Raw genomic sequence first — 14,183 nt, forward strand, 5'->3', positions numbered from 1 at the left:
CCCTTTTGCTTGTCAGTGTACTTATGGCCAAACATTTTTGTAACCTTGATCACAGCATCATGGACTTAAAGTTGTTGATTTTGAAAGGTAATTTCAAATGTCAGAGACAGAAGAGTTCTCTTTTTTAAAGTGGATATCGCTTACTGTTGGCGGCGTGTTCGCATTGCCACAGTACTCAGGTCTTCATTAAAATGGTGCTGGATTCTGCAAATGTGCGTACTGCGATCTCCGGTGCCATTTTATTGAACACACTGCAGTGAAGTCACGGTATGTGCATGCGTGGACTCTGGTACCATTTTAATGAAGACCTAAGTACTGTGGGAATGCGCATGCGCCGCCAGCAACAGCAATGGCGCACGGCACGATATTCAAGGAGAGAAAAAAGGGCAAGCCATGTTGCACCAGTTAATCAAAGTGCAGTGCTTCTCTGCAACTTTGATTAAAGATATTTAATCAACCAAGCACCCAATTTTCCATAACACGTATGCATGGATTCAGCATCTTAGTGCCTGCATGACACTGCCTTTGGTGCATATCGCAAAATCCTGCTGGTAGGTCCTCTTTAAACCAATGAATAAAGTCACTTGCATGATTATTTCATCATGACATAATCACATAAATAAATGGTAGTATTTTTTGCATAGTTTCTTCCTAGTTGTGACAAAAAAACATGCTTGAATGTTTAGGAGGATTAGTTATGGTTCAGTAAGGCTGCATTTGGAAAACCTTAACTTTGATGGGATTTGCCTATATGTTTAGCACCAAATATGTATTATATTCTATACACCAAAAATAAGCCCTAGACTATGCAACAACTAAAGCGTGTCTGTGTCTGTTAAAGGGTCTGCAGAGTAACCTTAGGGGCTGCGGAGGTCCCTGCAGTCCAGAATGTTAATGGAAGAACACAGCCAAGCAACAGTAAGCTTTTTTGCATATTTCTGATTTAGACATTTGTATTGGAAGCAGGTTTATAACATTTTTCTCAAGTATCTCTGAATGTGGATGGATATCTGACTTATAACAAGGTGTTCAGTCCACCTACACCCTCACATTTATCATATTAATATTAACTATATTTTACTATTGATAAAAGTACTATTTTATCAGTGACATTTTTTTAGCACTAGCCAGAAATTGATGAAATAATGCATATGCAATGTTAATTATAGAAAATGTAACCAGTTTGTATCCTTGAAAATATGATTTTATTATTTATAATAATGTACATTTTTAATATGTTGAGTTTTCCTTATTTTGATCAGCAAACCTAATTTGATATGCATCTTTTAATGCCCTGTTTACACAAGTCAATGTGTTGTCGGCACAAGTCAATGTGTTGTCGGCCTTATACTACCTCCTCTTTAGTGATGACATCAGGGCATTTAAGTAATTTCTTCAAATTCAATTTCCTAACTAGGGTTGTTATTTGCCTACTTGGATTTATCTGAACTCTTTTATGCAAAAATCACCAAAAGTCAACATTTTGTATGGACATAATGAACGACCACACTGAATAATAAAGATGAAAAGCAATATATGTCTATATTTTAATATACTGGTATTGACACATTAATATTATCTATTATACGCTGGTAAACAAAGATAATTACAATCACAAGGAATTTTCAATGTCATGGCTAATTTTTGGCCGTCATTGTAGCATGCTGAATCCTAATAGTGTTAATTACACACTGTTAGGGTAATGGCAGACTGCTGTATTTTCTCGCCAAGTGTGATCCCACAAAACATTGGATCACACTCAGACCAGTGTTGATCTATGGGGCCGCTCACATGAAAGATTTTTTTCCTTGGAAAGACACTGTACTGTATAGCACAGTTTAATCCGATATTCAAATTGCACTCTGCCATGCAAGTCAATGAGAGCTTGGAAATCATCAGCCTGCACTCGGATGATATCTAGTGTAGTTCAATCCGTGGAGCAAATTAATAAATTTTGTTCTCCATTTTCTCCTCATCGTGTGATCTGATTCTCTCATCCAAGAGAATCAGAGTACACTATGCAGACACTTGGATCAAACTCTGATCACAGTTTGATCAGAGTGTCATGAAACATAATTGGCCTCATTCTCTCGGATGAGATGCCTCTGCCCTTAGGATTCTGCTTTATTTGCCAGTTCACGCAGTCATTAGATAATCGCTCATGTGTGTATTGCATACTTGTGGTCATGTGCCAGCTAGATTCTTTTCCTGCTTCTTCTGCCCTCACCCCTTTACACTGATGAACAAAAAAGTAACAATGTTTTGAACTTTTGAATTTCAGGCTCCATATCTCACCATCCACTACCGCTTAGAACACAAGACTACCTTCATTTATAGACAATCATCTTGGTTACATCATACATAAATTTGACTTGCAGATATTTAGCATATGATTAGTTATGCAGATTCTTGTCATGTCATCATGTCACTGCATTGTAATTGTTTTCTTCCTGGTCATGGAAAACGCTTTTTCTTCCTGTATACTACAATTTACAACTTGTTCTCAAATTCCCAAATAGCTCACTGTGTTATTAGGTTGATTCCCAAGCAAAAGTAACACGATCAAATCGAGAAGTAGCCATGAAGAAGATTTCCCAAGAAAAGACAAACCGCATAATCCTGCTCATCGATAGTGGTCTCTTGTCCAAGAAGGTTGACAAACTGCATCATGTGAGTGCCATGACAGTTGGAAGAATACGAAATGAAGTCCATCCATCGATTTAAAAGCCAAGAGGTGGAAGTCCAAGCAAAATATTAAAGTCAACAAGTTGGCTCATCACAAGGTCTATCAGTTCTGGCCCGACAAACACAGCATTATCGTCACAAGAAGTGTTGGCTCAAGTTTTCGAAAACATACAAAAATTGGAAAGTAGAAGATTGGAAATGAGTGACTTGGAGTGATGAGACAAAAGTCAATAGTCCAGTCTGTGATGGGTGCAAATGGGTCTGGAAGAAACATGGAGAGAAGGGGCTAACTGATCAAAAGATTGAAGGAACTGTCAAGTTCGATAGAGGAAGTCTGATTGTATGGGATTATTTCACAGCCAAAGGCATTAGATACTTGACCAGCATTGGTGGTGTTCTCAATGCTGAGCTATAGGTGTGTATTCTACAAGAAAAATTACTTCATACACTTGAGTACTATGGGTATGAAAAGGATGATATAGTGTTCCAGTAGGACAACATCCCGAAGCATGCTTTGAGATTGGCGAAGAAATGGTTCCATGACAATCAAGTAGAGGTGCTGGATTGGCTCCCACAGTACCCAGAAATCAACCCAATGAAACGCTTGTGGGTAGAGATGAAGACAAAGCTCTATACTTACCCAAGTGAGTTGACCAGTATGCACCAACATTAGCGATGTGTAGAAAAGACCTGGGATCAAAATTTGGTCAAGACATGTTTGAATCTGATCGAGAGCATACCCAAAAGGATTCAGGCAGTGTTGAAAGCCAAAGGTGGATTTACAAAATACTAATAAAACAATAAAAATTTAAATTTTAGATTTTAATGAGGAAAACAGTAACAATGTAGTGACATGACAGTAATCTACATACCTAATTATATGTTAAATAGTTGAAAGTCAAATTTATGTATGAATTAGCCAATATGATTGTCTATAAAAATAATGTAGTCTCATGATCAAAGCTCTATTGGATGGTAGGATATGGATCCTGAAAGTCAAAAGTTTAAAACATTGGTACCCTTTTGCTCATGAGTTGTTTAAAAATCTCCCATGGACACTGGATAAGTATTCTATTTTACACCGTCCAGGAATAAACAGATGTTTGGCCCCCCTGTTTCCCACACTCTGCTCAATAGCTGAGTGTTCTTATTTGGAAACACCTGCATGCCATCACTAAACAAGTATGGCTTCCAGCAGTGAAAAAAAGGTGGAAAACAAAACGTCATCTGAGACGTCTGCTATTTTAAGCCCTACAGGCAATAACCGGATTAAAAAGAAACGTTTTATTTTACATGCTGTGGTGAGTTATTATTACGCACAAAGTGGCTGGACAGCTTAGCCCCCTATGTGTGAGGCTTCAGGCAAACCATTTAAACTACTTTGATTTGTAATTGACTTTATGTTGAAAATAGAATAATATTGCTGAGTTCTAAGCAAGTACTAGGATGGTCTGAGGCAGCAGGGTGTTGGCCAATTTTTTTGAGTTTTTGATGCTTATCTACATAGCTTTTTAAAGTGAGATGTTTGAAAATTTAGAAAAAAGTAGGGAAAAAAAGAAACTGATATGGTTACAAGCAGCAGTGCTGCTTAATATTTGTTTTAACAGCTGTCACTCATTACAGTTGCATCAGTATTAAATAAAGCTATCAAGTTTCCATTTTATTCACATATACTGTAAAATGATAAAGAAAACTTGACGGTGCTCTTGAATCTTGATGGCAGCAGCAGTCTTTCACAGCTCATTTGTGTTTCACACCTTGTTAAAAGGTTTCTATAGGAAATGACAAAACAAGCATTCATCTAAATCTTGCTTTACACGAGTCGGTCTATTGTGCGATAGCATGAGCGATCGTACCCGTCCCCGTCGTTTTTGCGTCACGGGCAAATCGCTGCCTGTGGCGCACAACCTCGTTTAACCCCCGTCACACGCACTTACCTTCCGGACGACCTCGCTGTGGGCGACGAACGTCCACTTCCTGAAGTGGGAGGGACGTTCGGCGTCACAGCGACGTCACATGGCAGCCGACCAATAGAAGCGGAGGGACGGAGATGAGCGGGATGTAAACATCCTGCCCACCTTCTTCCTTCCATTAAGCCGGCGGGTGCCGTGGGACGAACGTACGCTGTGTTCATCGTTCCCGTGGTGTCACACGGAGCAACGTGTGATGCCACGGAAACGATGAACAACCTGCACCCATGAAAATAATCGATATTATGAAAGTTAACGCCGAGTACACGACTCACGATTTGTGAGCGATACTGCGTCGCTCGAAGCTGTCACACGAGACAACGTCGTGCGCTATGCCGGCTGTGCGTAACGAAAACCGCGACCCCGACGACATATCGCACAATATATCGTCTCGTGTAAAGCCCGCATAAGTGTATGGCCACCATTTTTTAGGGTCATGAAGTAACTGTCTACCTGGCAGTTCATCACAATAATTCTCTGCATCTGTGTCAAAAACTGAATGTTTATTTGTCCATCAAGGATGTATCAAATGGAACAAAGCATTCTCCTTTATAGAAAATGCAGATTTTCATTCAGAATCAGTACAAAGTTAATGCACAGTAAAGGCCCCGTCACACACAACGAGATCGCTAACTAGATCGTTGCGGAGTCACAGTTTCTGTGACGTAGCAACGATCTCACCAGTGATCTCGTTATGTGTGACACCTACCAACAGGCCCCTGCTGTGAGATCGCTAGTCGTTGTTGAATGGTCCGGACCATTTTCTTCAAAGGTGATGCCTGCTGGGCAGGACGCATCGCTGTGTTTGACGCCTACCAACGACCTCCTAACAGGGTCCCAACGCCTGCCGAGATCATTATATAGGTCGCTCATCGTTACTGCGTTGTTGGTAAGGTCTGACTGTGTGACATCTCACCAGCGACCTCCCAGCGATCCTTATCAGGTCGTATCATTGTCAGAATCGCTGGTAAGTCATTGTGTGTGACTGGGCCTTTAAACGCCACCCACATGTAGCTGCCAAAATCGCGTGGAAAATTGAGGGCATGCAGCTAACAACTTAAACCCTGTTCACATCTGCATTATAGGCTTGTTTAATAGTTTCTATCACAGATTTTTTATTCTTTACTATATTAAATAATAGTGCTAGAAGAAAGAAGCGCTAATAGGGTTTTACCCGATAAATAACAGGTTAGTAATGTAAATTAATACACTCACCCAAAATGGTTGTGAAGGGTCACAACCACCATAGATAGCATAGGATAATGGCGGCTGCCGCGGCCCCACGTGCAGGGGTCTTCAGTGTAAGAGGAGAAAAAGGGGTTAAACCCGCGCAATCCGCCAAATAAGATGTAGAGATGTTGATAGATTAATCACTCTTTTATTCCATAGGTCTACGCGTTTCAAGGTACAGAGACCTCTTACTCAGGACCAGAAAATCAACCATGTTGATTTTCTGGTCCTGAGGAAGAGGTCTCTGTACCTTGAAACGTGTAGACCTATGGAATAAAAGAGTGATTAATCTATCAACATCTCTACATCTTATTTGGCGGATTGCGCGGGTTTAACCCCTTTTTCTCCTCTTACACTGAAGATTACTATATTAAATGGCACTGCATGCTGTGTTATTTGTTGCTATAAAATGTAGGTTGTCAGGATAGAAACCTAACTGACCTCTGATGCCCGGCATGCAAGCAGTCCTGCACTGCTGTTATTTTTGTATATCTATTTCTATAACAGAACAGAAATATAGAAATAACTATCAGAGCTGAGAACTTGTTTGTATTATCTTTCATACAGGAACCATTGAATGCTAATAAATCAACTTTCTATATAGCTTTCTTTTAGACTCACCCCATAGTATATATTGTTGGATGCCCTTGATAAAGATTGAGACAAGGTAGAATATATGAATTAGTGTTGTGACTGAACCATGATCTGAAGTTGGGTATGCTGTCGGCCAAGCGTGCGTGTGAGTTCTTGCATGCCCAACTTCAGATCATAGTTCAGTCATAACAGTACTTCATACAATCTACCTTGTCTCAATCTTTATCCAACATTATACAAACTATGGGGCTGGGTCTGTAGAAAACTGTATGTAAAGTTGATTTATTAGAATTCAATGGTTCCTGTCTAAAAGATAATTCGAACATGTCATTATGAGAAAAAAAGTAAGCAGCTACCAAACAACTCTGGCAGCGACTTATCTCCTACTGAGCCGAAAGATCTGGCACTCTAATTGTTATGCCGGGGCCACACGGGGACTAATTTGATCCTTGCATGACACTCGGCTCACGCTGGCAGCACAGCAGGGGCCGAGTGTTATGCGAGTGTCACTGCGACTGAGGTCCGATCATGCGATCGGACCTCAGCTGCGGGGGATGGGCGGGAACTAAGGAGGGGCGGGCCAATGCTGAGGAGGGGCGAGCCGCCACGGAGGAGGACAGGGAGAGATTTATCTCCTTCTCTCCTCCATAGCCGGGTATTGCCATTCTCGCACTGCACTCGCGATACACCGGTGTATGCAAGTGCAGTGCGATCTTTCTCTCGCCCCATAGACTTGAATGGGTGCGAGAGAAAGAGTCTCGGATTACAATCGCAGCATGCTGCTATTGTTTGCTCGGTCTGATTGGGACCGAGAAAATAGTCGCTCATGGGTGCTGGGACATAGGTTAATATTGGTCCGAGTGGAATGCAATGTTTTATCGCATTCCACTCGATACGATTTTCATGCCATGTGGCTTAGGCCTTAGATCCATATATCTTTGTGAATTTTCCATTTCTAATAGTTGGGAGACTCCATGCACATCAGATGGTTTACTAGTACGTTGTGTTTGGAGGGTACAGTACTTAAAGGGGGTGTCCAGGACTTCCTATCCTCAGGATAGGTCATCAGTTTCTGATCAGTGGGAGTGTGACACCCCCTTATCAGCTATTCTTGGTGTTGCCAATGGCCGGAACTACTCAGTTGCAGTCAGAGCTGCCCAGCACAACTCCATCAACTGTATAAAGGCAGCGGCTGAATACTGCATATCCTCCCTTCATTCGAATAAATAGGGAGCGAACGTGCAATGCGTAACCGCAGCCACTATACAGTTGACGGAGCTGTGCTAGGCACCTTCACTACAATGTAGTTTCGTCCGCCAACGGCATAGGGAAAAGCTGATTGGCGAGAGTGCTGGGTCTTGCACTGACAACGATCAAATATTTATGGCCTATTCTGAGGATAGGCCAACAATGTTAAAGTCTCGAACAACCCATTTAACTTTAATAAGTATGGCTAGTTTAGGAATTGCAAGTATTTTTAGTAGTTATAGGTTTAACTGAGGCAAAAAAATTCTGCACATCCATGAGCAGAACTGTCTCCTTTTCCTACCTGTCACTATGTAGAAATAATTTATTGAAAATGTTAGCAATCTGCATAAAAATGTATTTAGTGTGATCTACTATTTAGCTTCTGCAGTGTTCCAGACATAGTGGCAAAGATTGTCTGCAACTTTATCAACAAATTTAATACTAATAAAATTCTAATCGGTGTCTTTTTTCACTACAGATTTTTGTAGACTATAACCTGTTGGTAGAGAGACATGTACAATTTCAGAATGAAAGAGTTACAATTCATTCTGGATTCAGAACATTAAAGGGAACCTGTCACCAGAATTTTCGCTATTAAACTAAAAGAATCCCCTTCTGCAGCTCATGGGCTGCATCCTATAAAGGTTCATCTTGTTACCCCTTGGCACCCCTTTCCGACCTACATAACAACTTTATAAAATATTACCTTTTGCTTTGGTAATGAGGTTTGTTGGCCCCAGGGGCGGGCTGTATTTCGTCTGTTATCCCCCCTCCTGCCACTGTTCGCCGTCCCCCAGTGTTCATTTACATAGATGAGACCGCCGCCCTCATTCTCCGCAGTTCTCCGGAAGTCTTGCGCATGCACAGTGGCACTATCGTGGGGCTGAGCACTGTTTTCAAAACGCAAGCGCCGGTGATGTTATTGCACAGGCATGAGATTACGGGTGGCGCTGTGAATGTCATCACCAGCGTCATCAAAGTACCCGTCCATAATCTCGTGCCCGCGCTTTTACCTCTGCCTCTACCGTTATGCGCTTGCGCTGGCCATTGCTTATTTTTATCATCCCTGTTTACCTTTTTTTGAAAACAGTGCTCAGTCCCGCAATAGTGCCACTGCGCATGCGCGAGACTTCCAGAGCACTGCGGAAGATGAGGGCGGTGTCCTCATCTATGTAAAGGAACACTGGGGGACGGCGAACAGCAGCAGGAGGGGGGATAACAGACGAAATACAGCCCGCCCCCGGGGCCAACAAACCTCATTATCATAGCAAAAGGTAATATTTTATAAAGTTGTTATTTAGGTCTGAAAGGGGATCCAGTAGCAAGATGAACCTTTATAGAATGCAGCCCATGAGCTGCAGAAGGGGATTCTTTTAGTTTAATAGCGAAAATTCTGGTGACAGGTTCCCTTCAAGGCTTGTCTGGTAAGGTGAATTGGCAAAGCCATTGCTCTGTATGAATAGCAGAAACCAGATGCAGTGAGAGACAGTGGAATTGGAAATCCAGACAGCAAGTAGAAGAGTGGAGCTAGATTTGATGGACAGCATGTGGAACAATGGAGCTGGATATGCTGGATGGCACCAGGTAAAGTGTAGGACAGTGGAGTTTGATAAGTTGGAAGGTACATTGAATAGTGCGGAAAAGAGCAGCTGAACATGCTGGATGGGAAGTGGAAAAGTAGAGCTAAATAATATGGATGGCACTTGAAATAGTGGAGCTGGACATTCATGGCAGCACATGGAACTGCATGGAGGCCAGGGGCTGGCTGGCACATTTTAGCCTGGGGGCAATCATAAGACAGTGGCCCTCAAGTTGCAGCGGCCCACCTTTGGTCTGTTTATCTCTGGTCACTGCATTAAAGCAGCAGTGGTAAAAGGCTTTATGAATAGACTGGTACATATATATGGGAACATAACCGCGCTTATAGCTTACATAGATACTGCAACAGAACCAAGATGACTACATAGATGTGGGAACTGCAAGGAGCTTACTACAGAGGTATGGGAACAGAACCGAGCTTACTACAGAGATAAGGGTGCAGAACCGAGTTTACTACAGAGATATGGGAGCAGACCCGAGCTTACTGCAGAGATAAGGGTGCAGAACCAAGCTTACTGCATGGAACGCTCGCTCTGTCTGCAACAAACTATCCTATATTCATGATCTGTTCATCACTAATAAACTCTCCTTCCTCGCCATCACAGAAACCTGGCTCACCCTCGCTGACACTGCCTCTCCTGCTGCACTTTCTTATGGCGGTCTCCAACTCTCTCACACCCCCCGCCCCAGTAACAAGCATGGTGGAGGAGTTGGTTTGCTCCTGTCCGACCAATGCTCCTTTACACCAATTCCACTACCACCCTCTGTTACTCTCCCCTCTTTTGAGGTGCACTCCGTACGCATCTACGCCCCCTCCAACCTTCAACTGGCTGTCATTTACCGCCCTCCAGGACCAGCCACTGCCTTTTTTGACCATTTCACCACCTGGCTACTACACTTCCTTTCCACCGACATCCCCACCATCATCATGGGTGATTTCAATATCCCCATTGACACTTCCCACTCATCTGTCTCCAAACGTCTAACACTCACTTCCTCCTTCAGCCTCACCCAATGGTCCTCTGCAGCTACTCACAAAGATGGCCACACGCTGGACCTCATCTTCACTCGCCTCTGTTCCCTATCTAACCTCTCTAACTCGCCTCTCCCCCTGTCTGACCACAACCTACTCACATTCTCTTCCCTCTCTTCTCCAAGTATGCAACCCCCCCTCCACAAATTTTCACACCCTCGCAGAAATATCAAACACATTGATTTACACGCCCTTTCTCAGTCCCTTCTCCCCCTCACAGACATTGCATTTCTACATGATGCAGATGCCGCTGCAACTTTATACAACACTACAATCTCTGCAGCTCTCGAATCAGCTGCCCCCCTCACACACACCAAAACCCGCACAATCAACAGGCAACCCTGGCACACAAGGCAGACTAAAGAACTTAGACGGGCTTCCAGAATTGCTGAGCGCAGATGGAAGAGGTCTCATTCCACTGAGCACTTCATTGCATATAAAGAGTCCCTCACCACTTTCAAGTCCACACTCACTGCTGCAAAACAAACCTACTTCTCATCCCTCATATCTTCTTTCTCTCACAACCCTAAACAGCTATTCAACACTTTCAATTCTCTCCTCCGTCCTCCGGCACCACCTCCCTCTCCTCTCATCTCAGCTGAAGACTTTGCCTCTTTCTTCAAGCGGAAGATTGACAACATCAGAGCAAGCTTTGGCCCACAATCACCACAGCCCCTCATCATAGCTACTCATCCCTCTTCCTCCAAATCCAGCTTCTCCACCATGACAGAAAACAATCTCTCCACTCTACTCTCAAGATTACATCTAACCACCTGTGCACTGGACCCGCTCCCATCGCACCTCATCCCCAACATCACCGCAGTCCTCATCCCAGCCCTAACCCATCTCTTCAACCTATCACTAGCAAGTGGTGTATTCCCTTCATGCTTTAAACATGCCTCTATTACACCCATCCTCAAAAAGCCCTCCCTTGACCCATCCTCTGTGTCAAATTATCGCCCCATATCCCTTCTCCCCTACGCCTCAAAACTACTGGAACAGCATGTCCATCTTGAATTGTCCTCATACCTCTCCTCCTGCTCCCTCTTTGACCGGCTTCAATCTGGCTTCCGACCACATCATTCTACCGAAACTGCCCTAACCAAAGTCACCAATGATCTACTAACCGCCAAAGCCAAGCGACACTACTCTATCCTCCTCCTCCTGGACCTGTCTTCTGCCTTCGACACAGTAGACCATTCCCTCCTACTACAGATTCTCTCATCTCTGGGCATCACAGACTTGGCCCTATCTTGGATCTCCTCATACTTAACCGACCGAACTTTCAGCGTCTCCCATTCTCACACCACTTCCTCATCTCACCCCCTATCTGTCGGTGTCCCTCAAGGCTCAGTTCTTGGACCCCTGCTGTTCTCCATCTACACCTTCGGCTTGGGACAGCTCATAGAGTCCCACGGCTTCCAGTATCATCTCTATGCCGATGACACACAGATCTACCTCTCTGGACCTGACATTACCTCTCTACTAACCAAAATACCACAATGTTTGTCTGCTATTTCATCCTTCTTCTCTGCACGATTCCTAAAACTTAACATGGACAAAACAGAGTTCATTGTCTTTCCTCCTCCTCACTCATCTCCTCCAACAAGCCTTTCCATCAAACTTGATGGTTGCTCACTCACCCCAGTCTCACAAGCTCGTTGCCTTGGAGTGACCCTCGACTCTGCTCTATCCTTCAAGCCACACATCCAAGCCCTCTTCACCTCATGCCGATTACAACTCAAAAATATCTCCCGGATCCGTGCTTTTCTTAACCAAGAATCTGCAAAAACATTAGTGCATGCCCTCATCATCTCCCGCCTCGACTACTGCAACCTCCTGCTCTCTGGCCTCCCTTCCAACACTCTTGCACCCCTCCAATCTATCCTAAACTCTGCAGCCCGCTTAATCCACCTCTCCCCTCGCTACTCCCCAGCCTCGCCACTCTGCCAATCCCTTCACTGGCTTCCCATCGCCCAACGACTCCAGTTCAAAACATTAACCATGACATACAAAGCCATGCACAACCTGTCTCCTCCCTACATCTGTGACCTAGTCTCCCGGTACCTACCTGCACGCAACCTCAGATCCTCACAAGATCTCCTTCTCTGCTCCTCTCTTATCTCCTCTTCCCACAATCGTGTACAAGATTTCTCCCGTGCATCCCCCATACTCTGGAACGCTCTACCTCAGCACATCAGACTCTCCCCTACCGTGGAAAGCTTCAAGAGGAACCTCAAGACCCACCTCTTCCAACAAGCCTACAACCTACAATAGCCCTCAGCCCAGTAGACCACTGCGCAACCAGCTCTGTCCTCGCCTATTGTACCATCACCCATTCCCTGTAGACTGTGAGCCCTCGCGGGCAGGGTCCTCTCTCCTCCTATACCAGTCTGTCTTGTACTGTTAATGATTGTTGTACGTATACCCTCTTTCACTTGTAAAGCGCCATGGAATAAATGGCGCTATAATAATAAATAATAATAATAATAATAATAATACTGCAGAGATATGGGAGCAAAACCAAGCTTACTGCAGAGATATGGGAGCAGAACCGAGCTTACTACAGAGATATGGGAGCAGAACTTAGCTTACTACAAAGATAAGGTGCAGAACCGAGCTTACTACAGAAATAAGGGAGCAGAACCAACCTTACTACAGAGATAAGGGAGCAGAACCGAGCTTACTACAGAGATATGGGAGCAGAACCGAGCTTACTACAGAGATAGAGGAGCAGAACCAAGCTTACTACAGAGATATGGGTGCAGAATCAAGCTTACTACAGAGATAAGGGTGCAGAACCAAGCTTACTACAGAAATAAGGGAGCAGAACCAACCTTACTACAGAGATAAGGGTGCAGAACCAAGCTTACTACAGAAATAATGGAACAGAACCAACCTTACTACAGAGATAAGGGAGCAGAACCGAGCTTACTACAGAGATTTGGGAGCAGAACTTAGCTTACTACAAAGATAAGGTGCAGAACCGAGCTTACTACAGAAATAAGGGAGCAGAACCAACCTTACTACAGAGATAAGGGAGCAGAACCGAGCTTACTACAGAGATATGGGAGCAGAACCGAGCTTACTACAGAGATAGAGGAGCAGAACCAAGCTTACTACAGAGATATGGGTGCAGAATCAAGCTTACTACAGAGATAAGGGTGCAGAACCAAGCTTACCACAGAAATAAGGGAGCAGAACCAACCTTACTACAGAGATAAGGGTGCAGAACCAAGCTTACTACAGAAATAATGGAACAGAACCAACCTTACTACAGAGATAAGGGAGCAGAACCGAGCTTACTACAGAGATATGGGAGCAGAACTGAGCTTACTACAGAGATAAGGGAGCAGAACAAAGCTTACTACAGAGATATGGGAGCAGAACCACGCTTACTACAGAGATAAGGGACCAGAACCGAGCTTACTACAGAGATACAGGAGCAGAACCAAGCTTCCTACATAGCTATGGAAACAGAACCGAGCTTACTGTATCCATACAGGAACAAAATCGTACTTACTCAGTCTACTGCATAGAAACAGCAAAAGAACCATGCAACCTACATAGCTACGGGAACAGAACAAACTTACTGCATATACATAGTACCAGAACTAAGCTTACTGCTTAAATATGGTACCATAACTGAGCTTAATATAGAGATAAAGGAGAAAAACCACGCTTACTACATAGATACAGTACCATAACCCAGCTAACTACATGTTAAACAATTACAAATCTTCTCCTATATTTTCAGTGTTAAACTCGTACGAACACGGATGGCACACGGACTATACACTGAAGCCATGTGCTGTACGTGTTTT

The 14,183-nt window shown here is 43.7% G+C and overlaps 1 protein-coding gene across 5 annotated transcripts in view; it reads left to right on the top strand.

The window, feature by feature from the left end:
• GTF2IRD1 (GTF2I repeat domain containing 1) overlaps positions 1-14,183 on the top strand; it is a 178,496-nt gene that overhangs the window by 40,327 nt on the left and 123,986 nt on the right. For 4 of the 5 annotated variants that reach the window (XM_075336355.1, XM_075336356.1, XM_075336358.1 and 1 more), the window contains exon 2: positions 842-918. The exons of the other annotated variant lie outside the window; for it this stretch is intronic. In XM_075336355.1, coding sequence (XP_075192470.1) covers positions 889-918 — 30 coding nt within the window. In that variant the 5' untranslated portion in view covers positions 842-888. The remainder of the gene's footprint in view (positions 1-841; positions 919-14,183) is intronic. 5 annotated transcript variants of the gene reach the window in all.

The sequence above is a fragment of the Anomaloglossus baeobatrachus genome, chromosome 2 (assembly GCF_048569485.1).
Source record: "Anomaloglossus baeobatrachus isolate aAnoBae1 chromosome 2, aAnoBae1.hap1, whole genome shotgun sequence".
Taxonomy (NCBI): domain Eukaryota; kingdom Metazoa; phylum Chordata; class Amphibia; order Anura; family Aromobatidae; genus Anomaloglossus; species Anomaloglossus baeobatrachus.